Raw genomic sequence first — 27,087 nt, 5'->3', positions numbered from 1 at the left:
AACTCACTTACCAAACATCCCTCAGAAATTTTCACACTTAAACACTGATCTGGTGCATCTGGCCCAACTGATGCTGAAATGCCTAGGCTGGGAGTCAGCAAGGCCTGAGTTCAGGTCTTAACTGGCCACTTACCCACTGTGTAACTTGGGGCATTTTACTTAACCTCTCTGAGCCTCAGTTTTCTCGTCTATAAATTAAGATATCTGCACACAGAGGCTTTGTAAGGAATGTATGGGATCATTAGAATTAAGAGCCCAGAGAGACCGAGTTCTCAGTCAGTCTTTCAAGTCTAAATTAAGCCAACCCATTGCTCCGCCTCCTTTCCTTCTTGACACACGGCCTCCTTTCCTTCTCCCTGACAATTAACCAGGAGACCACCACCCTCCCCCTGCAACTGCTCCCAACCTCATGCTACCTCTACCTTCCTCAGACCTCTTCTCCCCCAAGGGTGCTCACACACGCACCCTGCTCCATATGGCCCAGGGAGCAGGGGACTCAGAGGCATTTCTGCAGCCTGGGAGAGGGCTTCCTAGAAATTGCACTGAGCCCCACAAATGCTCAATGACCATGGGAATCACGTAACAAGCAGAAGAGTCAGACCTTTGCCCTGGCCCCTACTCACAGGTGATGGGGTTAATCAGAAATTCTCAGGGCTGCTGATGAGGGTCCAGCTCCCCCATGACCTGGGGACACATTAGTCAGTGATAAGTGGGGCTTTCCAGCCCCTTTTATCGTGTTTACAATACATTGGCTCTCCTTGGACAAACCTTGCTCCCCCACCTTGCTCCTGGCTGTTATGGCTACATGAGACAATTTGCTGATGGACTCTCCGAGGAGGGCAGCTTCCCAGGAGACCCCTCCCCACCTCCCACAGCACCTGGGGCAACATCCCCTCCACCTGGTGGGTCCTGGTAGGGGCTACAGATGCTTGTTTTTCCCAGCTCATTGTAGCCTCTGAGTTAGGAAATGTCATCTTTTCTGTCTGCTTAGCTTTAATCGAAGGGTTTGGGGAGCAAACTCAGAGGCAGATTATGTTTCTCTGGCTTTGGGGGTTGACTAGGGTTTTGTTGCTGTTCAAAGCAGAAGCCATTAGAGGCACCCTACTTATCTGTGGCAAGGCCCTCTTTGGGTCAAAGAGGCAGGATGATACGGAGCTACCTGGAGGGCAGTGTGTGACTGCAGCCAGGACTTAGTTCCCCTTTCCCACAGTCAGCTTAGGAAAGCAAGTTAATTTCTCTGCAACTTAGCATGCTTGTCTAGAAAACTAGGATCGTGAAGCCTGTCCTTTCTCCTACCAGGTGGTTATGAGCACAGAATGAGAAATGGTCGTAAAAGTGCTTAAAGAGAAGGCATTTTATTCAGCACTCTGCTCTGATTTCAAGTGACAACTCTTTCAGCAAGAATGGCTCTGCCGATCAGTCTATAACTGTCTAAAAGTTAACTTTCAAATAATTCTAGGCTTCTGAAATGGTAGGCAGGTAGAATATTTGGGAGAGTGAGTTGACTAAGTAGAGTCTGTTTCAAGTCAACAGATATTTAACAAGCACCTACGTTGTAACAGTCACTGAGCCAGATGCTGGAGAAATGCAAGAATAAAAAGATACAGGTTAGTGGACAGAGAATTGTGACACCTGTAACAAATGCTGAGAGGGAGCACCAGGTGCCAGAAGAGCATGGGGGACGAATGACAACTCAGCCTGGACAACAGGAGCACACCCCAAGGGAGATGAAACCAGAGCTGAAACTTGAATGAGTGGGAGTTAATCAGGCTTGAGGCAGAGGCGAGGGTGTTTGAACAATAGGGAATAGTATGTGCAAAGGCCAGAGGACACTAAGGCCCTTGTGAGAAGAGCTGCAACTGCTCTAGTTTAGGATGGGGGAAATGGCCAGGGATGTGACCAGTAAGGAGGGCTCTGACTGCCAAGTGTGTTTCTTACTGTGTTCTGTAGGCACCAGGGAGCTATCAAAAGGCTTGACGTATATACGACATCAAATCTCTGTGTTAGACAGATCTTTTGGGCAACACTGAAGAGGATAATTGGAAAGGGAAGGGAGTGGCTGAGGAATGATGAGGGCCTTTCAACAAGCTCTCACAGTTTAGTAGAGGAAGTGAGACATTCACAGCTGGCACCAATTATGTGAGGTGGCGCACGAGCTTTGGCACAGGTGGGATAGACAATAGGGCCAAGGGGTGGGGGACAGGAGGAAACAGGAAAAGAAGGTGCACTGGGAGGGGGCAGAGCCCAGGGCAGACAGAGTACAGGGAGCACTGATGGTTTGGTAGAAGGGATAACAGAATTATACTATTCAATTTGATAGAGTTGGCCAGAGAGACAACAGATTAACATAGTTTCAGAGATAAGAATTGTTTCATCAAATTGGACAGACCAAAAAATGCTTCAGAGGCATATGTTTCAAGTTTATCAGACTATGAAAGGAACAAACAGGCTGACTACAGATTGGTTCGTCAAATCCCAGAACTGTAGAACTGTGGGGGCACCTCTTGAAGTTCAAATAAAAGGTGAGAGCATGAAGTCAACTTAGTGATTTCCCTGAAATATTTTTGATTCCATTACCCAAGGCTCAAAGCCCTCTAGACAGTCTCCAAGGCCACAAGACAGAGGCAAGACTCTGCTTCACCATTCCAGCTTCGTCTTTCTCTACAGCAGAAACCCTCTGCTCTATCCTAGAGAAACCACACAGACTGGCTCCTGAGACTATCTACAGCCTTCCAACTTTACCTCTCTGCTTGCCAGAAATGCCTTGTGCCTGCTTCTCCATATGTCTTAATCCTTCTTGTGTTTTAAGGTCCAACTGAAATCCCATCTCTTCTAGAAAGTTTCCCTTTATCATCCAATTCAAAGGGATTTCTTCCTTTTCTGCATTCTGACAGAACTTAATTATCTTTATTACATATTACATATTTATACATTGTCTTGCACTGTTACCTTTTCATAACCCCTGAACTCTATCTCCCCAACTAGATGATAAACATTTTAAGGTCAGGCAGAGGCTCAGCTGGGCAATTTTTCTCTTCCATATGGAGTCTGTAGAGATCACTTGGTGAGATTTCACAGGTGGATAGACTAGTACAGAAAATACAAGATATCTTCACTTACATTTCCAGTGCCTTGGCTGGAAGACGGCTCATCTGGGAATGTTGACTGGAGCACCTACAGACATGTCCTGTCCAGCATGATGACTTTTGGGTGGTCAAACTTCCTCCAAGGTGAACTCAGGCTACAAGAGGGCGTGCTTCAAGAGGCTGAGTAAAAGCTGCAAAGCTTCTTATGACCTGGCCTTGGAAATCTCATAATTTTACTTTTGCCACATTCTATTGGTCAAGCAAGTCACTAAGACCAGCTCAGATTCAAAGAGAATGGAATTAGACTCTGCCTCTAATGGGAGCAGTAGCAAAGAATAAGACCATCTTTATTTTGCCATACAATATTGTTCTAAGACCTCGGCAAGCAGAGTCTCTGGCCTGGGTCCTGAGCTTCAGGGGCCTCACACTTTGGAGTGCTATTTTTCAACTTTTGCCTAGAGTATGCAGGGAAATTTGAATAATTCACTATTCAGAATTTTGTAGTGCAAATGTATAATAATGTAACTTTCCAACCATGTCTTCTCTTAACTCCTTTAGGCCTGAACACTGAATTTCAGTGTTGATTACACCCTTTCAGTGGTTGGGATTGTTCCAGTCTGTTTCTCCTCTTCAGGGTACTTTCCACCCCATTCATGGGGTTGACTAGATGCCCTGAAAAGCGTCAGGGCTCATGCCTATGGGTTGTCCTGGGCAAGCAAGCAAGCAAATTGCTTCTATTGGCTAGCACAGTATTTCTTTTGTGGCATTGCACAAGTTCAGGCCACCAGAATGGTACTGACTTGCTGATTTGGGGGTGATTTCCCTTCACACTGGATAAAGGATGAGTTCAGGACTCTGAGCTACTGATAGTGTACTACTGACATTTGGAGTTAGGCTACCTCTGTGGGGCCACATCAGGGCTCTTGTCAGCCTGTGTTCTGACTAGAGAGCTGCCTCCACTCTACAGCACACCAGAATAGTAGGGTTGGCAGCATCTTTTGCCCTGTATGGGGCTCCCCACTTCCACCTGGTAAAGATAGTCATTCTGTCCCTCCACAGGCTTTGCACCACGTGTCAGGCAGTCCTCCAGAGGTGGCCAGGCCTCTCTTCTCCACTAGAGATCATTGCTCTGTAATGCAAACTGACTTTTAAAATCAACGTCCTTTCTTTTTTCTGATCAATGTAGTGACCTTATGAGCCACTAGGTCAGTCTTAAACTGGTCCAGGTAAGGGCCAGATATTTCTTGCATGAATGTGACTTCTTTTGCTCCACCTAGCCTATCCACTCCTTCCCTTCCACCAGCTAGTTTCAGGGGTGGAAAGCAGAGGTGTAGTCAATGCTGAAAGAGATCAATTCTAGGAACGTAGTGTTAAGGTCTAAAATATTCAAGAAGACATGGTTGGAAGATATATTATTGTACATTTGCACTACAGAATTCTGAACAGTAAATTATTATTTATATTTCCCTGCACACTCTAGGCAAAACTTGCCATTACCTCTACCCCACACTCACCACATAGTATTCTAATTATCTGTGTAGATCTTTCCCTCACAGTATATTAAATAACTTTCTATGGCAACCTGGTGTCTTACTCATCTTTGTACTCCAGCCCTTGCATTATACTTCATACATAGTATGATTTCAGTGAGTATATGTAAGACGATTCGTGAAAAGAGACCACTGGACTAAGTCCAATGAACTCTGGTAAGCCTAGAAAACAGTTCTAGAAGCAGAAAGGAGAAGTTGGAAGGCAGGTCACCCATAGAAAATGTCAGCAATGTAAATCAATTGTTTGATCGAGTGGTTTAGACATAAGAAAAAATGAGATAGAAGTTAGCAAGATGGGATAGAAGATAGCAGCATGATGGAGAGAGAGAATTTTCTTCTTTTCAGAGGAAGGCTTAAACACACATAAAGGCCTAAGCACTGAGAGGCAGGGAGGAGGTCCTCTGGATTTTAATTTATCTGCTTTACTCGTCTCACAGAAATGCTGTGAGGGTTAAAGAATAAGATATAGGCGTAAACATTCTTTGAGAAAAATTTAAATTTCTATCCAACTTTGGATAGCTTCCAACTACCTATAGAATAAAAATCTATAGACAAAATCTAAGCATAATATTTAAGATCTCCCAAGATCTGGCTCCAATGTTCCTTCTAATTCTATTATTGCCCCAAGCACTCTAAACCCAGCCATAGAAGATCCATGTTCTTTCCTCTATTTTCCTTTGCTCAGGCTATCCTCTCAGCCTTAAATCTCCTCCCCTTCATCTCCACCAGGCCAAAACAATAAACATTTACAGAGTGGTAGTGTGTGCAAGACACTGTTAAAACTCTATTGATTCTTGAAGGCCCTATTATTGTTTTTTAGTCTATGACACTTCTTGCTCTTCTCTAGGGAAATGGTCCTTGGTATCAATCATAGCACTTAATATACCTGATAATATAGCTGGAGAGCATGATTAGCCCTCACAACATACTATAAGAGATGAGAGATTTGAGGGCTATGTCTTTCTTGTATTCCTACCCCTAATATCTGTGCCTTATAATAGGTGTTCATTAATAAATAAATATTAGAATACATGGAAAAATAATGTCAGGGAAAGAATGTATATGGGTGGACAGTCTCTTGGGGCACTGGGTGGGATCCAGGATATAGGAAAATAGTAGCATCAACTTGTCAAAGGAAGAGGAACGTCTCCTCCCTTGGGAGGAACTGCAGATAAGCCTGGGAGAATGGAAATGGGTTAAGCCTATGTGGAGAAGCCAAAGTGTCCAAATTCTTCAAGTCCTAACTCAAATGCCACCTCCTACATTGTCCTCCCTGAATCTCCTACCAAAGCTGACCCCAGCTTGGCTCAGTATCTTTGAACTTACTACCTGTAGACATTAATTTGTATACGTATTTTATTTGCTTTCCTGGACCTCTTTAAAGGCAAGAGGAACCTGATCCCCAGTCCCTACCCCTCCACCTCCCGCCCCCCTAGCATATTTGACACATAGTAATCACTCATTCAACATGGATTTACTGGAGGGATAAACGGGGTGGGTGGGGCAAATGAGCAAATTTTTGATGGAAGCTTGTGCCAGAGACTCCAGTGAAGGGCGAAATCTCCAGACCCACAATTAAACAGTTTAATGCGAAGCCAAGAAGGAACCCTCCTAGCTTTCTTCTAGCATGCACAAGCAAGTATCCACCCATTAGCTTCCAACCCTGCTCTGAGGACCTCACGTCAGTACTCTGCAACTGCCCTTGCGAGTGCCTGATTCAATGCTGAAGACAGACTCTCGCCAAAACCTGTACCTCCTTGTCCTCCATCTGAGGTCGAACCTCTGACTACACTTAACCTTTTTTTCCCGGCCTCTTTTCTTGATTCCCTTCCTTCTCTCGTAACCACCACCAGTCAGGCGTGCGTAGGGGTGGCCCTAGCCAGTAAGGGAGGGCGGGTCCTAAGACCGGAAGCCGGAAGCCGGAAGTCTGAAGGGGATTGTGAGTACGTGGTCTGTGGAAGCCGGACCGGACCTGCGGGGTCGGCGACATGGAGCCGCTGTACCAGCAGACGCACAAGTGAGGGCCGCGTCGGGGAACGGGCGGGGCGAAGCCGGGCCGGGTGAGGCCGGCCTGCCGAGCTGAGGCCTTGGGCACCTGTCTGTGGAGGCCGAGTCTTTCCGCAGGCATTGTCGGGGGCAGCTCGGAAGTGCTCCATCCCCGGCGGGAAGCCCAGGTCAGCGGCGGACAGAGGGTCAGGCCTGGGGCCCAAAACGTTGGGCCATTTGGCTCTTGTGATACTCGAGGCCGTGACTACCTACTGGGTAGACTAGGTGAAGAGAAGTTGCACTTACGGGTTATAATACTTTGCCCCGCACCTGCCAACTCAGTGCTCGGGGTTGGTAGAGTTCGTGGGGAGAAAGAGTCCCAGCACATAGAATTTACTGTTTATTTGAAGAGTCAAGTGACTCATGAAAAAAAGCTAACGTGTGGCAGGATGGGATAGAGGGTAAAATGAGCGATACAAACAGAATCAGCTTAAGCAACTTAGAAGGATCCATCCATCACTGGGCTAATATCATTAGAAAAAGTTTCATTATAGCTCGCAGCTCCTAAATGATATCAATGCCTTCTCTTGACTGACCCTAATCTTGTTGCTGCTACATTATGATTTTTTTCTTTTATGCCGATTTGGTTTATGCTAAAGACCATATTTTTGTGGCACAAAGAAATTGCTGTACAAATAGCATTCAGTATTATTATTTGTTAATCATATCTAGTTATAGGTTACTTTTAAGGAAATTGAGTTTTGATTTAGCTTCTCATAACTTAAATTCTTTGGTAGTGTCCTTTATTCATATTGTCATGCATTTTTGGAACTTGCTTAGGTACATAGTTGAGTTGGGTAAGAGGGACCATGCCTATCCTATTATTTTGGAAAAAACTTTTATGATTTTTTTCATTTATTATGGTAAAATATGTGTAACAAAATTAACCATTTTAACCATTTCTAAGTGTACAGTTCAGTGACATTAAGTACATTCACAGTGTTGTGTAACCATCACCACAGTCGATTTCCAGAACTTTTTCATCAGCCCAAAGAAACTCATGTATCCATTAAGGAGTACCGCTGCATTGCTCCCTCTTTAAGCCCATGGTAACCTCTTTTCTATTCTCTCTGAATTTGCTTATTCCAGTTATCTCATGTAAATGGAATCATACAATATATGTCCTTTTGTGTCTGGCTTATTTCACTTAGCAAGTTTTCAGTGTTCATCTACATTGTAGCATGTATCAGAATACCATCCCTTTTTATGGTTAAATAATCCTGTATGTACACACACATGCACACACACCCCCTGCCCCCACATTTTGTTATCCGTTCATCTGCTGATATACACTTGGGTTGTTTCCACCTTATGACTGTTACAAATAATACTACTATGAACACTGGTGTAAATCTGTTTGATTCTCTGTTTTCAGTCTTTTAGAGTGTATATCTATACCTATCCTATTTTAACAACTTTCAAATTTATGCTGTAGTTTCATCCTGATGAAAATAGAATAAAATAGAGACCCACCTTCCTAATGAATTCACAGCAAAAGAAATACGTCAGAACATTAGGGATAAGAGGATAATGATTCTCTTACTCTTTCATTTTCTAGTTTATGGGTTTCTTTTTACTTTAGTGATGAAGTGTTTGGTTTGGGTGGGTGAAAATATCGAACTTTATAATGATGTTAAAATGACAGGATTTACTCTTACACTGGAGAGCCCTATTCTCATATAAAAATTAAAGAAAGAGACTTAAAAAACAAGACCAATGAGTCAGTTAAAAATGGAATGTAACAGAAAAATTACATCTACCTAAGATCTACCTAAGAATGGGTAGATCTTTTACCATTGTAAGGCACAGGGGGCTGAGTGCCTAAAAGTTAATCTGTACAGTCTCATCTGGTTAGTTGATTAAGTTAAAGGACGTTGTTAAGGAGGCTGTGACCAGTTTATTTTCAAGAATAGTTTTATTTAGAGAGTCTCAGACTATACTTCGTGTCAGTGCAGCAGGTAGCTGATCACAGAGAAATCTAGATAGCTCAATTCTGCATAAACTTAGGGAGAAGAGAAATACTAAATGGTTTCCCAAACAAGATTTGTGGAATATAGATGAAGTACTTAACTCTGCAGGCCTTCAACAAACAACCTGCCCTTGGACTCTATAGCAGAGCTCACCAACTTTTCCTGTTAAGGGCCAGATAGTAAATATTTTAGGCTTTGCGAGCCGTACAATCTCTGTGGGAGCTACTCCTCTCTCCCGATACAGCACAAAAATAGCAACAAACAACATGTAAACAAATGGATGTGAAATTTTATTTACAAAAACAACTGGGCCAAATTCGATCTGTCACTATTAGGCCCTCTACTATGCAGTCACTCATTCAGCGAATGTTTTTTTGAGCTGGTAATTGTCTTTAAAAGGAAACACATGGAGTCCTGTGAGCATCAAATTAACTTCTGCAATTGCTGAAATTAATGATTGTAGCTGAATTGACAAAGCAGTAAGTGAACATATTAATTTTACTGGAACTTTGAACCCAACTTGTTATCTCTTGCCGTGTCTCTGAAAATACATTGCAATTAAATAAACGTTTAAGGTAATGTATCTTAAAAACTCCTGAACTGCTTGAACAATGAATGGAGAAAAAAATGAAAAACAGAATAAACATTAGAATGAACTTTATAGAGAAGCCAATAGCCAGGCTTCTATTTTCGAGATCTCAGTGGAGGTGCCGCATTTGCCCCCTTTGTAGTCATAGAAGTTCTGATTCCGTAGGTATGGAACACAGTTTATTTTTTAATAAACTCCGCAGGTGACTTTGATGAGCATCTGGGTTTAAGAACTATTACCTATGTCAAGACCAGTTTTTGCATTCCTTTTTTTTTTTGTTTTTGGTTTTACCTTCTGATGAAAGGCTAACTCCTGTATAAGAGAGGCAAAGTGAGTGAGGTGAAAATGACACAGCATTTTCATATTGCATTTGGATCTCCTGCCCTTTAAATAATTGTGATTATTAATATCCCTGTTTTATAATTGAGGAAGTCGAGGCGCCGAGGAGTTAAATGACTTGTTCGGTATTCCTCAGCTAATATATAGTCGAACTATAGCTTCAACCCAGATCTTTTAATTCCGAAACCTTGTTTCCTGCTTATGGTTTAAATTTCTTCCTAGATCTTCTACAGACCCTTTTTAAAAAATCAGCAACAGTGACCCTTGCTTACTTGCAGCTAGGTCTGTGCTTGGTAATGATGTCACCCAAGCCCACTATGGGCCCTGTGCTAGACAGGACTAGAACTTCTGATTTCTAGTGTCCACACTCCCAGATTATACTTGGCATATCATCTGTTGCTTACTGGCTTCGAGTATGTTGTTTGAATTCCCAGTTCAGTTTAAAACAGATTGTCCAGTTGGCACGTGGTAGTTTCCACCATGCCATGCATACTTGCTTTGTTGGTTTGCATATATTTCCTCTCAGGCATAAAACATGGAGATTGGAATCACTTTTCTAGTTCATTCGAAGCAAATAGAGATTGGATGGGAAAAGTCAGTAATGTTTTTCAGCAACTTCTTAAAGTTTATCCTTCTTAGCTTAGAAAATAGTAAAAGCCAGCTGAGTGTTTATGGAGTTTTGTGGATGTTGGCCTCATCTCTCCCATTGTTCTCATAGAATTTAAGAATTGGAAGGGACTGGCAAGATGTCCCATTCCAAGTCACTTTGGTCAAGAAGACTCTGTAAAACCCAAAGCAATCCATGTACACTGCTTTTAAACATGCAGGAATCCCACACCTTTTCTTGAAGAGAGAGATCGTAATTGGTTTTGGTTGTTTTGTTTCCTTGTATTAAGCTGAAATCTGTCATCTTGAAATTTGTACCTTTTGGTCCTGGGTCTCCCTTAAGGAGCAGCAACAGAAAGCAAGCCCATTCCACGTCCTGTAGGTCAAGTCTAGACAATCTGAAGAGCACCAGCTGTGCCATTTTACATTTGTTTTTTCACTTCTTTTCCAAGAGGTTTATGACTAATTCTTTTGACCATTCCTCTTCATGACTTCTAAACTTCCCCAGTCATCCTGTTCATCTCGCATTGGGGGAAACCTTTAACAGATGGCTCCTAGAATTGAGTGGTATTCCATAGTGTGCATTTGGATATTTTTTTTAATGTAAAGTCAAAAAACTTTTTATTCTTGACAAATTTCACCTTACTGTTTTAGCCTAAATGGGAAATGTGACTGTTTTGTTGTACACTATCCTAATCCCTCATTTAGCACAGAACCATGTGTAAATTTCATAAACATAAGTTGACTTTTTAAAAATACTGAACAAAACGGAGCCGAAGGCGGTGCTGTATTGGAACACTGAAGATCAATCTGTAGTATCATTGAGCCATATTTATCGTAAGGTATCATGTGAAACTATCAAATGCTTGTTGAAATCAACATAAACTTACTGTGGTCTCCTCAGTGTATTGCTTCTTTCCCACTATGGACACACCTGTGGTTTTATTTTCCTCTTGCCCATGGACCGTTGTGATTGCAAATGAATTGTGTTGAATGAATGAATAAATGACTGAATGAGTAAATAAATGAATGACGATACTTGTTAAATCATTGATTCTTAACATCTGAAAAAACTATTATATTTAGTTATTTTATCTATAAAATATTTCAAACATACAAAAATAGGGAATAACATAACATGAGTCTAAGGACTCATGTTTAATACACATGCTTCAGATCATCGATTTAAAGATGGTAGTAGAATCGAAAGCTCCCACACCCTAAGGACATATTCCTAGAAGTGGAATTCTGGGTCATAGGATATACACATATTCGACTCTATCAGTTACTGTCAGAAAGCTATTAAAAGTGTTTCTAACAGTTTATAATTCTGCCACATATGAGAGTTCTAGTTCCCCACGTCCTTAAAGTTGAAAATGTTTGTCTGATGGGAGAAATGTGGCATCTTATTGGTTTTAATTTGCATTTTCCTGATTACTAATAAAGTTGAGTATCTCTTTATATATTTATTGAATATTTAGGTTTCCTTTTCTGTCAGTTGCCCTTTGCCCATTAAAAAAAATTGCTTTGTTTGACTTTTCCTATTGATTTATAGCAGTTTGTTATATATTCTGGACATTAGTCCTTTGTTATCTGCTGCAGATATCTTCCAGTCTCCATCTGTCTTTTTTTTTTTATGGTTACTTTGGTGTAAAAAAGTTTTTTGTTTTAATTTAGTCAAATGTTTAAGTCTCGTGTGGTATGTGGTGATTTGGGAGGGTAGCTTTGTTTTTTTGTCTCATTTAAGAAATCCTTCTTTAACCTGAAGTCATAATATGTACTCCTGTATTTTTCAAAAAGTTTTAATGCCTTGCTTTTTACTTTTAGATTTTAAACCATCTTGAGTTTATTTTTGTATATTACGTGAGGTATCTTTTTTCCATATGGATGACAAATTGGGCCATCAGCATTTAGTGTAGTCCATTGTTTTCCCACCAATTTATGTTGCTAAGTCCCCAATATGTCGGGCTGTTTCTGGCCTTTATTCTTTCCTCTTGAGTCAGGATTAGGATTTAGAGCTTGTCTATTGTTGTCTCTCCCTGCATGCTATCATATTGTTTTAATTCTTCTTTATAATAGTCTTAATGGCAGATAGGACAAGTCATCCCTTTTATACCTATTCAGAGTGTCTTGGCTGTTATTTGCCCCCACCCCCCTTTTTAATTATGTTCCTATTCCTGCCAATAATGCCACCAGTTTTCAGATTTGCTCTGTTAAGCTACCATTGAAAATTTACCTCACTGCCTATATCCAGGCCTTTAGTAAAGTCCTAATTCTCTTTTCTATCAGCGTTACCATCCATTCGTCTATAGCTGATCCAGATGTTGGCTCCTCAAGCTGCATTCCTACATCTGCCTCCATGTCTCCATGTCTAGAATTTTTGAACTTTTTGTACCGAAGTAGCAGTCTGGCCTCTCAGACTTTAACAATGATTTTTAGTTGCCTCTCAGGGCTACAGGTGTGACCCAGGAGCACTCTGGGAGTCATTTGAGGGGTGGCCTTGCTTCTGGTGCCATGGGTCATGTTTAGAGGCTACAGGGAAACCCTACAAAAGACTAGAGGCAAGTTGAAACCAAATTTGGGCTCCTGGCTTGCGTCGGTACCTTAGGGCCACAGTGTGGTGCTTATGGCAGAAAGTGATTGCAGACCTTTCACTCAAGAGGTGGAGATGATATAAGAACTCAGCCGGCCCCTTCCATGTGGCTCTAACATAGAGAGGCTGTAAGCACCAGGAGGCAGTTGTTGGGGGTAGCATAAGCAGAATTCCAAGGACTAATCCCAGGGGCCACAAGGAATGGTTCTGAGGGTGACCTTGGCCAAGCCCTGAGGCGCCTCCAGGGAATGCTCTAGGGGCCCGATGCCTGGGACCATGCCAGAGGTCCAGGGTACAATGTTACATTTCCATTGAGATGGCAGTTGCCTCATTTCCAAGGAAAGATGTTTACCTGGCAGGAGATTCCTATCTTTGAGGGCCTTCCTCCAGTGGTTTCCTCCAACTAATCGCCCATCCCCTTCTCCCCTTTGACCCTGACTCTCTTTCAGACAGGCCAGCCTGCTTATAATCCTCATGACATGCCTTACATACCTTTTTGCATATCATTTTCTTATCTTCCTTTGCCAAATCATGTCTCCCTTCAAAATGATGCTCAGAACTCCCTTCACCCACAAAACTTCCTCCGGCTTACTGTTCTCAACCCCAGCCCTTTTGTTCACTTGTCTTTCCTTGGCACCACTGTGCTTAGCTCCTCAGCTTTCTGTTTGTTTGCACTTGCTTATATATGTTACTGTTCTCTTAAATCTTCATGGGACTTTTCTTGTCTTTCTGGCCTGTCACTCCTAATTACATTGTTTCTTAAGGACAAGGATTATATCTCTCTTGCCCTTTGACTCCCTGGTACAGACCAGTGTTCAGCATGTTGGGTCAAACAACAGAGAGTGGGATTGGCTGGGTCCAGATCAAGGTTTATCGCTTGCTATGTATCCTTGAACAAGTCACATAACCTTGCTGGACTTCAGTTATAAAATGAGAATGGTAATAGTACTTTCTTCATAGGGTTATTGACTTTGCAGAATGTTTCAGATGTAGTAAGCACTCATTATGTTGCCTGTCAGTATTATTATTATTATTAATGTTAAAATATTATAAACCATGCCAAAACATGTGGCCTAAAGTGCCACATAACACATTTTACAGTTAAGTGATGCTGTCAGTTTAAATCAGTTACATGTTGGCATCAGAAAATTTGTCTTTCCTGACCGAAGCACTGTTGATTACTCCTGTCGCACTAATTTCCTCCCTCTTCCTTTGATAGGCAGGTCCACGAGATCCAGTCTCACATGGGACGCCTGGAGACGGCAGACAAGCAGTCTGTGCACTGTGAGTAATTAACTATGGGGACCAGAGTCCTTTCTCTGATGACATGGTGCTAATGGGCTGGATTTCCTGGCTGCATTTCTGCCTCGGGGGCTTAATGATTCAGTGTGGAATGAGTCGTGTTGTTAAGGTGCAGAAAACCCTATGGCACAGTCACTGATTTCCCTGATTGTGCCTTTTGGAATCCCACCAGTCTCATCCCCCATTACCCCTCCACTCAACCTGACATGGCCCTGTGGGAGTGGAAGTTCTCCCCTCCATCTGTCTTAATCTAATTACTTCGTCCTTAGAGGAATTTGCTCCATAAAAAGTCAGAGATGTTTAACTGGAATTGGTCATTGCTTCTGAGCTGAGAACTGTGGCTTTTTAGGAGGATTATTCAGAAACGAATAGCAATATTAATTAGCTTAGTTCCCACACCACAATTTCTTTTGAGAAGAGTGCTGCGTTGTGTTTTTTTAGTTTCTTCTCTATTATAAGAAAAGGTCCTTTTTCTGAGTCGGTTGTGCACATACAACTGGTTACCCACACACTGCAGGAACTGTCTTCACCTCATTGCTTGGCTCTCACCAAGCCATTTTTTCTGTCTCCTTTCAAAGGCACCTCTTCTCTCGCTTCTGTGCCCCACCTTGCTCTAATCTGTATTTGTTGGCTAATCTAAGAAGGTGACATGGCTGGCTTTTCTTTATGGGGCAAGAAGCAATCTGGATGCCTTCTTTTGTGCACAGTTTAGTTTCTGTCCGTGGACTTTGTTTGCCTTCCCAACACTCGTTGTTACATGATTAGAAATGGAAAAGAGGTCATTTTGACTGTTTATGACAAAAGATAAGGAAAATGACTGTATTTATCATATCTTTACCTCTGCGGATTCTTTCCTGGGCCTTTCCTACTGATATTTGGTCTATTTTTGGCACTGTAACATCAGCCCACCCATTTTATGGAAAGCCTTAAGGGAGCTCTTCTCTGTGTTTCAATTACTAATCTTCCCCTTTGTGCTTTTTTTAAAACCACATTACTGTAGGGAATTGAATAGGCAGTCTTTTTATATTTATAATCCATACCTGAGAAGAATCTCAAAGGAAAAGAGACCTCATTCTGTATCAGAAAATACTTCATTTTGCTTAAAAATTTTATTTGGACACAAATGTTCATTTTATTTTCTAAAGGCAGGAGATCGAATTCTACAGATTTACACTCAGATTTTTAAAAAATTGGCATAGTTGTGGCATTAATAGTTATATATGTATACACATATATACATATTTGAAACAAAATTTACAGTCAATTAGTATAACTTGATTTTCCCCCCATTATTCATTAGTGTATGTATTTTTTTTCATTTTGAAATACATATTTTTGAGTCTATTGGATATGGAAAAAAGGTGTTTGATTTATCATTCTAATTTAAGTTCACTATCTCTTTTCCAGCAATTATTCTTTTTTCTTTTTTGTGCAGTAGTAGAAAATGAAATCCAAGCAAGCATAGACCAGATATTCAGCCATCTAGAACGTCTGGAGATTTTGTCCAGCAAGGAGCCCCCTAACAAAAGACAGAATGCTAAACTGTGAGTGCTCTGACACCCCAGGCCCCAAGACAGGCCTTTCTCCCAGGGAAACTATAAAATAGTCTAAAAATCTATTTATACACTGAAAAACTGAGACTGTGCAAACATAAAGTCCCCATAAAGGGCACACTTTTATTTGAGTAAAACTCTCTCAAAGTAAAGTCTGTGAGGTTAGTGGCTCCGAAGTCTTCTGTCTCCTTACCTCATTGGTGTCATTTTGAAATTCTGCCTCCAGTACTGCTTTTCTGACCAGATCCATGGCCACTTTAAGCCTAAAGCTGCCAGGGGGTTACTCTGCCCCTTGATTCCCACTACATTCTTGGGTTGAAATGAATCTTACTCTTAATCACTTCAATCAGCCTGTTTGTAACGAAATACTGATCTAATGTTTGATACTCCCCCATGAAATTAAAATGAAACCACTCTCACCATCTTCACCCCAGCCCCTGCTCCCAAAAGTTTTATGAAACTTTGTTGATGCTTTATTCCAAAGATGCCCTTGGGCTTCTTCCAGGAGAGCTATAGAATCCATAGAAGGTCAGGAAGAGGTCATCAGACCTGCTTCCTGTCACCTGTTCCCTGTCATGCATCCAAAATCAGAGACCAGCAGGTATTTAAGTAAAGCTGCTGGAATCTCGTGTGCTGCAGCCCTACTTTAACCACAGGCTACTTATTTATTTTCAACATCATTGATCAAAATCAGATTATTGGGGGAGAGGGGGAATAGCATGGAGTGGTATAGGGAGAAGTAAGGAAATGTCTTCTTTCCTGGCCACCTCAAATTGTGCTGTCCTGGGTTTCTGGAATGTAATCTCTCTCTCTCTATCAATTCCAGTCGTGTTGACCAGTTAAAGTATGATGTCCAGCACCTGCAGAGTGCTCTCAGAAACTTTCAGCATCGGAGATACACAAGGGAACATCAGGAGAGACAGCGAGAGGAGCTTCTGTCTCGTCCCTTCACCACTAATGTAAGCCAGGCGCCTGTGGGGGGGTCTGCAGGTACTTGACAGCTCGTTAGAACTGGCTCAGGTCTCTGAGCTTCATCCTTTCAGTGGGTGTCTGAAGCAGACTGAGGAGGAGACTAACTGACGTGGACTTTGTGCATTGCCACAGAGACTGTAGCTAGATGGGAACTCTCTTTTTCTGACACAGAAACCTGAAGAGGAAGCAGTTAACTTGAGGGAAGGGGCAGAGGTGAAAATTACCTGGTTCGACTGGTCAGATGCAGAGAGGTCGCAGTTGACATGTTGGAAAAGTTTTTTCCGATCAGATAGAGACAGATGATTAGAACTTAGACCATTTGTAGTGAGGGCAGCATTTCAAAGCTGCCTTGAGGCGATTGCCATTATGCTGTGTATGTGTGTGGTTCCAGTGTCAGATGCATTAAAATGTTTTTGTCCCTGGTCTGAGCAGTAATTTGAGGGAATTTGTTAACAAGTATTTTGTTTTCGATGGATTGCTTGATTTGAGCCTGTTTGAAAGTGGCCTGTAGGTTTGCATGTTTGGTTTTGTAGAACACCCTTGTCCCTGCCCTTCGGTCTCAATAGGATAATTTTCTACGTACCAGCCTTTTAGGTGTCCTGCATAATATATTCCAGCAAGTAAGGTGGGCTTGGGGTTTTGTTTGCTTTCGTTTTTGTGTTTTGGTTTGTTTTTCTCTTTTATAGAGACATTATTTTCTAAAGACTTAGCTTTCTAAGTCTGCCATCAGAATTCAAATCAGTTTCCACTTTGCAGATATTTAACTCTTTTCTGTGTCCACACTTGCAGCAAATTTCCCCAAGTGTTTCAAAACACGTCCCCATTGTTTCTCTAGAGTAAGCAGTCAGGTAACAATGATTAACAACAATTCAAAAGTGCGATGAAGACGTAGTGGTAGTATAGCGGTAAGCATAGCCAACTTTCAGAAGTATAATGAACTATACGACACACTAAAAGATGTTGTGTGGGCTTTTGATTTTTATGGCATTGGTTATTCAGGCCTTTTTTAGGCTAGAGATGATAGCTCAGAATTATTTTGTGTCTTAAACAGCCTGGTGTGATACTTTGCATACAGTGGGCCCTTAATAAAAATTGACTTGCCGAATGAACTTCATCATTATTCTGTGATCTGGAGCTATCATACATTTTTCTGAGAAATAATGGCCCATCATCTGTATCCTTTCAGGTGGAAAGGTAAGAAAGATTTGTATATAAAAGGCATTCAATAAGTGCTTGCCAGATAAACAAAGAGAAATCTGACTGGCTCATTTAAACGCCAAAGTCTTTTGACTCAGTGAGCATTAGCTGTATGCAGAACAGTATTTAAGGTGCTGAGAATAAAGCATGTGAAAAATTCGGAAGGTTATGATTTTTTCCTGTGAGAAACTCCTGTATTATCAAGGGGGATTGAAGATGTATGCATGAAAAATGAGTTTCAACTTGAGCAGCAAAGTAAAGGAGGTTTAACCTCTTTGTGATGATGAAAAGCGGTAAAAATGGCCTTGGTCGGCAGAAGAATTTGTGATCATCAGGAGGCGGGAAAGAGAACAGTATCACGGCTGGTCATGACTTGTTTCTGTGTACAGTCCACTTTCAGTGTAAAGTTAGAGCGTAGGATTGATTGGTCTTGGTGTTTCTCCTGACATGATGGGTAAGAGAGCAGGCTCTGTGCTCAGTACTGGGGTTCATGCCCTACCGGACTTCTTACCAACTCTGTGAGATCTTGAACTACTTATTCCACCTGTTTGGGCTTCGGTTTCTTCATCTCTAAAATGGGGATAATATAGTCATTGCCTCGTAAGATTAGAGTGAGGATTAAATGAGTTTAGGGTAATCAGCATGCAAAGTGGAAAGTACTCGATCAGTATTAGTTTTTGTCTCCAGTCTTTTGTGTACATTTTTCTTGCCTGCTTAGGAGAATAGTCCATCTGAACACCATGAGGCCTTCAACAGAAAGCACAGTTTCTTCCTATCCTTAGTCTCAGTCTAATTGGAGGGATAAGTTATAGTTTAAAAAGCTAAAGAACAAAAGCAAACGTTTAATATTTTATTAAGGGAAAACGAAGTAAAGGAACATTTGGAACAAGCTAGGTTAGTGAGTATCAGAGAAAGCCTTTTGGAGAAGCCTGGTGAGGTTTTAAAGGAATAGAATTTTTCCTAAGTGTGGGCAATGATACAGAGGCAGGAATTAAAACGTGTAGCGGAACTTGTCTGGAGAGTAATAGTCTGAGGAAAGTGAACAGAGGCCACCCCAGATCTTTGCTTTTCTTCTCTATTAGGTTCCTCCAATTCTTGCACCATTCCCTCTGGCTGTTCTTCTGGCTTGGCCTTGGTCAAAAGGCAGAGCAGTCAGACGCGGTGGGACCTCAGGAGCTGACCAGTGAGCAAAGTTAATCAAGTGCCTGCGTTTCTTTCACAGGACGCTGACACCGCCATATCAATGGATGAATCACTGCAGTTTAACTCTTCCCTCCAGAACATTCACCACGGCATGGATGACCTCATTGGAGGCGGGCACAGTATTCTGCAGGGACTGAGGGCCCAGAGACTGACCTTGAAGGTGGGGGCCCTTCTGGGGGACAGGGAGAAGGCCTCTCGTTTTGGCCTCATCCAACAGTTTGGTACCTGTGTTTACATTTTGATTACATATCCCCAAATAGTGACATTGTGTTGGTGAGACAGAGCCCTTGAGTTTGGGATCCTTCCTGTTGGTGTTGAGTTACTATGAGTCCAAAAGTAACGAGATTTCCTTTGCCACGAGGTATTTCTTGCACCTGCAGTGAATCATAATGTGACATCTTTTGGTATCCAGGTCTTCTTTCCATTCACTGAAGCTTTTCTGAAATTGACTGCTGCTCTGAGAGGAACCAATAATAGATGAAGAAACTCTCATAGAATCCACTGTCATAAGAAGGAAGACGTGGCTGTACTTTGGCACCTCACTCTCAGGTGTTCCCGAAGGGCCCCTGCTGTAAACTGCCTTATAACCTTTCTGTACAGCAGTAACCGAATCCCCAGGGCTGGGCTCCTAGGGCTGCACGGGTTGAGGAGCAGCTGATAGCTTCTAGAGCACATGCTGTTGATCCCCAGAGACTCTTCATTCTTTGAGTCTAGGTATTGCTAGAAGCCCCGCCCCATTGGCTGAGACTCCAACCCCCTGGGAGTGGCTTACAGAAACATTACACAGACTCTGATGTCAGTTGTGATGTTTCAGCCTCAGCCCTTTTCCTGTATCAACCCTGATGGATAATGGGGTGTGGGCTGTGCCTATTATCAGGGTGTGGTTCCCTGTGAACGAAGCACTCCCAGCCACTGAGCTGTGAGAAACAGTCACTCGGAAGCATGAGCTTTATCTTAGTTTTTGTTGGACCACATTGGGCCTGTCAGCTCCGAGAGAGTTCAGTATATTTCTGCCACCTTTACCAGGGAGAAGGTCAGGAGAGCCACGAGTGACACTTACTTCCTCCGAACAGCTACAGTGCTTCAGATGGCCTGAAGTGTGGTCTCCGACTGCTTCACAGGCACCCCCCTTTCAGAACGGCCACCTGCAGTAATCTAAACCGATACATGCTGATTAATCCGCCCTTTCTGTAGAATACTGTTGGCCTCCTTCCCATATCTCAGAAAAACAGAAAAACCGTTTTAGGCCAGGACTCGCCATGTCACACTAATGTCGACCCATGGGGGTTAGAGCTTATTGTTAAAGCAAATGTGAGCTTCCTACTGAAGTCTCGTATCGCTGAGGAGTACAAGTAGCTTCTGCCCCTACACGGTCACCAGAAGTGAAATGCCGGTGAGCCTGGTGAGGCTCTTGGGGGCTGGGCTGTGAGGCTTCTGGTCCCATTTCCTCGTACTCCCCCAACCACTTGTCTGCCGTCACTTAATTCCCTCCACTTGACTCCCATCCCACCTCTGCCAGGAGAGTTTCTACTTTAGCCATTTGAAAGGAATGTGGGAGAGAGCATGAAGGAGCTGGGTCCCGATTTGAGGAAATTCGTGGTTGAAAATGAGAACAGTTTTTGAAATTTATGGCAATTTTAAGGTGATTTTAGAGGCTTGATGCTTGAACTTCAAACGGTGAGGAAATAATCTGTGCTTTTCAAGCTAAGCAGAATCTTTAGCGAGAGTCTAATATTTACCATTACTGTTGTGGAGAAAACACATGTCTGGTCTCTGGCAATGATCAAGTTTGACTTGAGAAATCTCTCTCCGGGAGGCTTTTTAGTCACTGGGCAGAACGTAGGTTCGAATCCCTGTCCATGGTGCCTCATGTCATTCTCGCTTCTCTTGCATCTTCTCAGTTGCTTGTTGATATGTTATTCATTTTAAAAATGGATGTGAGGCATTAAGTTAGGTGCCATCCAAATGCAGTTGGTGATGTGTTTAGATGTAACTTGGAGTCTACCCAGCATTTATTTATATTTGTCATTTCATAAGAAATTAAATGTGCTTAATAATGAATAGTAGGCAGAGAAGAAGGGCAGGCTGGGTGGTTTGGGCTGTTGGTTTAGGAATAAAAAGACCTTTTGTTTTCAGTGGTGGGTGGTGACACATAGGGGTTTTAGGTCGTTGTGTTGGTGTCTGTGTCAGTTGTGTTTCTGTCGTTCCATCTTGGGCCACTTCAAACCCGCTCCTGATCATGGACACTGACCTACACATTGTACTCAGCAGACTCCCTGAGACTTCTCTCTAATCGAAGAGCTAGGGAGCAGAGACAAAGATTTTTGATGTTAACCTTTTTTTAGTATAAAATATTCTAATGTAAAAATTTTTTTTGAGGTATCATGCACTTACAGGGAGGTATGCAGATCTTATAGGTCATGGAACCTTGACAGATGTATACACGTTTGTAACTTACATTGCTATCACGACAGACCATTTTCATCACCCTGAACGATCCCTCATGCGTTTTCCCACCCAGTCAGCCTGCCTCTCCCCCCAGGCAACCAGTGTACTGATTTATGTCACCGTAAGTTAGTTTTGTCTGTTATTGAATTTTATATAAATGTATTCATACTATTTTATGTGTGGCTTTCTCCCCTTGGAAATGTTTTGCAGGCTCATTCCTACTGTTATGTGTTGGTAATTCTTTTTATCGCCAAGCAGCACTCCCTTTGTCAGATATATCATGAAGTATTCATCCTCTGGTGATATACACCTGGATTGTTTCTAGTTTTTGGATATTCTGTGTTTTCTACTAGAAGCTTCATCGTAGTTTCAGCTTTTATGTCTTATCCATCTCAACTTTATTTTTGTGTATAATATAAATCAAGGATCCTTTTTTTACACACGTATGTATATATATCTGCACAAGACGTGTGTGTGTGATAACATGTAGGTGATATTTATTATATAGCGAATTATTCTAGCACATTTGTGGAAAAGACTTTTCTTTCCCCCTTGTGATGCTCTAGTACCTTGATCAAAAGTTATCTACCCATATGAGAGTGATGTATTTCTGGTTGACACTGCTTTTTATATGCTTTAAGCATGACCAAGAAACTTGTCTGTTGGTAAAGCCCCATCTCATAATGACATTCACCGTGGCAGAATGAGTCGATCTATGTTTTCCTTTCTCCTCTTGTCTGCCCCAGGGGACTCAGAAGAAGATCCTTGACATCGCCAACATGCTGGGCTTGTCCAACACGGTGATGCGGCTCATCGAGAAGCGGGCTTTCCAGGACAAGTACTTAATGATTGGTGGGATGCTCCTCACCTGTGTGGTCATGTTCCTCGTGGTACAGTACCTGACGTGAGCCAGCCAAGCCCAGCAGCTGATCAGCGATGTTCCCACAGCATGAGAGTGTGTGTGAGTGTGTGTGCGTGCAAGATGGGGCCCAGAGGCCACCTTTTGAAATGTGTGTCCTTAACTGTGAAGACCACTGGGAAGTAATTGTGATTCATAACCTAGTGGGAGTTTCATACCTGCTCTGTTTCTTATGACATCTCAGATGTGAAACTAGTGCTACCAAGATTCACGGTGCTTAGGAAATGAAAGAAGTACCTGTTCTCTCTCTCACTCTCACTGGAGGAGGATGTGATAGAACAGTAAGGGATTATGAAGGAAGGGAAACAATGGCTTTGGTGGTCTTGTCCATATAACTGATGCATGCCCCAACAAGGCGTTCACGGTGAGCCTTGCAGACAGGACTGTCTACACATTGTCCTCATTCGGCCTTTCTGGCTCCTAACAGGGAGGCTGGAACAGAAGCAGTGGAGGGGTGGGGAAGAGGTCTTCTTTTCTCGTGCCCCTTATAGTAGATCAAGTCACATGCTTTTGCTACTAGCCACCTCCCCCACTCCCAAAATGACATACAGATGACTGACTGCTAATTCTTGTCACCCTTCCCTGGAAGCAGCTACCTAGAGGAAAAAGAGACATTGACGCTGTTGCTGACACGATTTTCCATATTATACTGGTCTGGCATTTCTCCTTTCTAAAGTGAGACCACCGTTATTCTCTGGGCATGTTCAGTCTGAAGACTGAAGACCCTCGTCACTGATTCTTTTGGGTAGTTAATGGAATGGTTCACTTTTAAGGTTTCTAGATTGTAGCCTGGCACCCATGCCCAGACTTTGGTGGGCCTTTGCCCCTTAGACAGTTGCTGTGAGCATAGGTTAGTGGTTTGTCAAGTATAGTCTCATGTCTAGTTTTAGCATCTCTCTCTAGCTGTCTTCCTTTCCTTAAAATATTTTGACAACTGTCAGCCAAGTCCTGGCAGATGCTACCCTGAAACCATCCCTGGTGTCCTTGTGAGACTCTCTTTTCAGGGACCAGGACCTTTTCCTTCTCCGACGAACCCTGCATTAAGGCCGTACCACTACCTGGTGTATTGTGGAATTTATTGTAAAGCCAGCCTGCCTATTGTGATTAATTGCCAAAAGTACCAGAAAGACCTGGTTAGCATGATTTTTCATCTATCATAGGCCCAGCCAGTCCTAGGCTCAGTAGCCTTATGTCAAGACATAAAATAGCACTCAAAATTTCCCAGAAAAAAAATGGAAACCGGGTCAGTATTAACCCCACCTTTTGGCCCACCTACTTCCCGTCTTTGTTTCTTGTTACTTGGACTATCTTCTGTCTTCTTGCCCTTTGCTCTGTGTTTTCTATTCCACCTTCCTTATTAACCTCCCACCTGTTTCATTCGCAGTATTGGTCTTTTCAGCCACATCTGTGGCTTTGATCCCCTTTTGGCGAACATTTCTCAATCACAGATTTTTAACATGAGTTTCCTGGGTACTGATTTCACACTTTTGGTTGGCTCTCCATGGCTCCTACCCTTCTGGGCTTAATTAACAGGGCCCTGGGTGTCCAAGGAAGAGGGAATCTATGACCCTTTCATAAAAAGATTGAGGGCCCTGCCAGAATGAAAGGGTGGAGAGAAGGGTTGAGGCATCTTCAGACCTACATCTAACTTTGGAGGAGGCACAGTTTGAAATTTCCCTCACACCCAGCACCCCTGCCCTCCTAGGGACACAGCATATAAAATGTTTTTTGTTGTTTTTTTTTTTAACTGCAGTCTATAAAATGGTTTTTTTAACTACATAGACCTGGCTATTCTATTTCCTGAACACCTGAATATCCTGCTGGACAGTGTACTTTGGAGGAAGGTGTATAAGGAGCAGCTAAGCAATTTGGACTTGAACTCCAGAAGGCCAAAACTCCTCCCACCCCCTGCCCTCCGTGGGTTGATGTGACATCTATTTGTAGTGTACACTAGTGTGTTTCCACACTTGCCTTTATAGTGATTGTTGGCCTTAATGAACCAGAAGGCCTTCCTTCATACTGCACCTTTAGAGCCATTCTCCCTACTTTGTAAATTGTGGGTAGTTTGTGGGTGTTTATCATTCTGGGCTAGGGAACAGTTTGTAGGTGTTTATCATCCTGGGCTAGGGACCAATGTGTCTGTGAGAAACATTCACTGGCCTGACAGTGTGCTTCTGTCTCCCTAGTCCCCAGCGTCTAGGGAAGGGTCCCAGGCCAGGGAATGAGCACCCCCTAGTGGAGCCAGGGTGGATTCTTAGGTTGAGCTGATGCAAGAATCTCCAGTAGACAGCCACTGCAAACTTGTACAGCCCTTTGGTACAGGTTTACCTATTGTGGTTTAAGACAGGTTTTCAAGGAACTTGGGAATATCCTCATTCTGTGGAATTTACTCCAGGGGTAACCACCTTAAGAAAAGCCAAACTCAAAGACCAAGTAAGTAGGAGAGTCTTGATTTTATAGAAGACTTCATTGCAGGATTTTTTCTAAGTCCTTTGCCCTGATGAATTTCAACGGGTTTGATTCGCATATTTAGACTTACCACCCATTGTTTTTGAAACATCAGTTGAATAAAGTTGAGATTTATTTTATTTAGAAAATCATATTTTGTAAAGGAATTTGGCATTCATTGTTGTAACTAATGACCCCCTTTTCTTATGTTCCAGGCCAGACATTCTCAAACACTGCTCTGTGGCCCGGGGCTGGGCAGGCTGCCTCAGAAGCAGCTGGGAAACATTTTTTAAATTATAGATTCCTGGGGCCTATCCAGGCTTTCTGAATTAGAATATTCGTAAGTCTCTAAAGTAATTTTGATACGTGTATTTTAAAACCACTGTCTTTTAGACAGAAGGCTTTTGTCTTAAAGATGACAGCATTTGAAAATATATGCTGAGCTAGCTCAGCATATATGTGTAAAGGACAAAACTTATTAAGTCCACAATAAAGTCTTATTTACTTATATCCTATCTTATTTCAGAAAAGATTTGAAGAGACTTATAGGAACTAACTGAAATATAAAGAAGTGAAGACCAAGAACAGATCAAGAGTAAAATTTCAATACCAAGAAAAACGCAAATTCAGTCATGAAGCCCTACTGAAGTACACTGGGGAATCCCTAATTTGACTTTGAGCCCCAGCAGCCAAGGGAAAAAGAGAAGCGTGACCTGTTACTGTCTGAATGGGGGGTAGGGATGTCATATTTGCTCAGAGGAAAACCCAGACTTAATTCCGCTAGCTTGCCTCTGGCCCTTAACTGGAAGTCAGGCATGGTTATTTTCCTGGGTCACCCCTTTAATCTTCACAAACCCTCTGAGTTAGGTCCTATATTGTCCCCATTGTGCAGATGAGGAGGCTGGGCTTCAGTGACTCCCAAGGCCCTACGGGGAGTCCTGGAAGGGGCTGGCCCGTCTGTGTGGCTCATAACCCAAGCTCATAACCTGTGCTCCAACCTGCCTCCCATGCTCAGTGTGAGATGCAGGAGACCAAGGGAGCCTGCTGGGATCGGGTATAGGGCCATAAAGTATTTGTTGCACCTTAAGTGGCAAGTTCTCTGTCCTAAAATATTTTCCTAATTGTAAAGGGAGAGAGCTTGCGGGGCGGGGAGCTTCTGGGAATAGGAACTGTACTCAGGTCTTGCCACCAGGGGGCAAGATAACCCGATCTGCAGTTGATCTGCCCAGAACTCTGCTGTGTCTTAGGCCTGGTGGTGGAAGAGGAGGAAACAACCGCACATTTGGTTTGGTTCTTTTTAGGTCCAAAATTCTCTGCTCAGTAGCAGCTCTGAGTTGTGTTTGGAGCTCTCAGGGTATGGCCAAGATAGCCTCTCAAATTCCAGTTCGTTCTAACTTGCAGGACTCCCTTTCAGTACTTCCCTCAGCATAGGGGCGGATAGGCATGTTGCAGGTAAGCATGGAAAACATTTCTTAAAGTGTTCATTCCTTCTCCCCATTTTGTGTCCTTTCATTTTATATGGCACATGGGAGAGGAGGGAAATGACTGCCTCAGAAGCATCTGGATGGGGAGGTCTGGCAGGTCCTTAGCCCTGTGAGGTACAGTTGGTAACACTCCCCCCCCCCCCGCACACACACACGATAGGACCTCTGTGAGCAGGCCCTCACTTCATCCCTATGCCTCTCTAGCACTGGGTTCTCAACCTTGGCTCCACCTGGGCCCGGCAGGGAAGCCCTGCATCTCCCCGGTCCTTCAGTCCCCAGCTACCAGAGCTCTTGGCACTTGCCTGACACCATGTTAGCTGTTTCAGGACAGACGAGTTGGAAGCAGCCTCTGCCCTCTGCACCTGGCAGTGATCAGAAAGGCAGCAGCAAGAGCCCTGGGTCCGGGAAGCAGACACTTGGCTTCAAACCCCAGCCCAGCCTCATCTTTGCCCCCTTAAAATGGGGTTAACACCTGTCCCACATCCTTCCCCAGGGTGAGCAGGGGGTCCAAGACTGAGTATAGCAGACTCCAGAGGTCTAAAGCAAGGCGTCTCGGCCTTGGCCACATTGCAGTCACCTGAGGAACTTAAACAGTCCCCTGTTTGGGGTGGTTTTTTTTTTAAATTCCCAAGACATTGTCCTGTGCTGCCCAGGTTGTGAACCGCTGCCCTGTGTCCTCCAGGCGTGCTGGGTTATTATTCCTGTTTAACTGGAAAGGCAAGAACTATTCATGTGTGACAACCAGAGGACAAAGTAACAAGCAGAATCTCCAAGATGGGGGC

General features: G+C 43.0%; 1 protein-coding gene across 3 annotated transcripts; it reads left to right on the top strand.

Annotated features, from left to right (window-relative positions):
- The first annotated feature begins 6,521 nt into the window (after positions 1 to 6,521).
- Positions 6,522 to 25,329, top strand: GOSR2 (golgi SNAP receptor complex member 2). 3 transcript variants are annotated; one of them, XM_039846800.1, is made up of 6 exons: positions 6,594 to 6,653; positions 13,999 to 14,063; positions 15,517 to 15,625; positions 16,461 to 16,593; positions 19,026 to 19,166; positions 22,201 to 25,329. In XM_039846800.1, exons 1-6 carry the CDS (start codon positions 6,625 to 6,627, stop codon positions 22,360 to 22,362), a joined length of 639 nt encoding a protein of 212 aa, XP_039702734.1. In that variant the 5' UTR covers positions 6,594 to 6,624; the 3' UTR covers positions 22,363 to 25,329. The 3 variants fall into 3 exon arrangements, with proteins under 3 accessions (XP_039702737.1, XP_039702734.1, XP_039702735.1); XM_039846801.1 differs by lacking the exon at positions 6,594 to 6,653 and adding an exon at positions 6,668 to 6,810 and having other exon boundaries at positions 22,201 to 22,433; XM_039846803.1 differs by lacking the exon at positions 19,026 to 19,166 and having other exon boundaries at positions 6,522 to 6,653.
- The last annotated feature ends 1,758 nt before the right edge of the window (positions 25,330 to 27,087 follow it).

Source organism: Pteropus medius, unplaced genomic scaffold, assembly GCF_902729225.1.
Source record: "Pteropus medius unplaced genomic scaffold, Ma_sr-lr_union100, whole genome shotgun sequence".
Lineage (NCBI taxonomy): Eukaryota > Metazoa > Chordata > Mammalia > Chiroptera > Pteropodidae > Pteropus > Pteropus medius.
This window is presented reverse-complemented; position numbering and strand designations above follow the sequence as displayed.

Excerpts from the sequence above, each read along its gene's own strand:
- GOSR2 (XM_039846800.1), top strand. The coding sequence starts at position 6,625 with ATGGAGCCGCTGTACCAGCAGACGCACAA. Across the intron at positions 15,626-16,460 it reads AAAAGACAGAATGCTAAACT|TCGTGTTGACCAGTTAAAGT; the intron begins GTGAGTGCTCTG and ends TATCAATTCCAG. Across the intron at positions 19,167-22,200 it reads CCCAGAGACTGACCTTGAAG|GGGACTCAGAAGAAGATCCT; the intron begins GTGGGGGCCCTT and ends TGTCTGCCCCAG.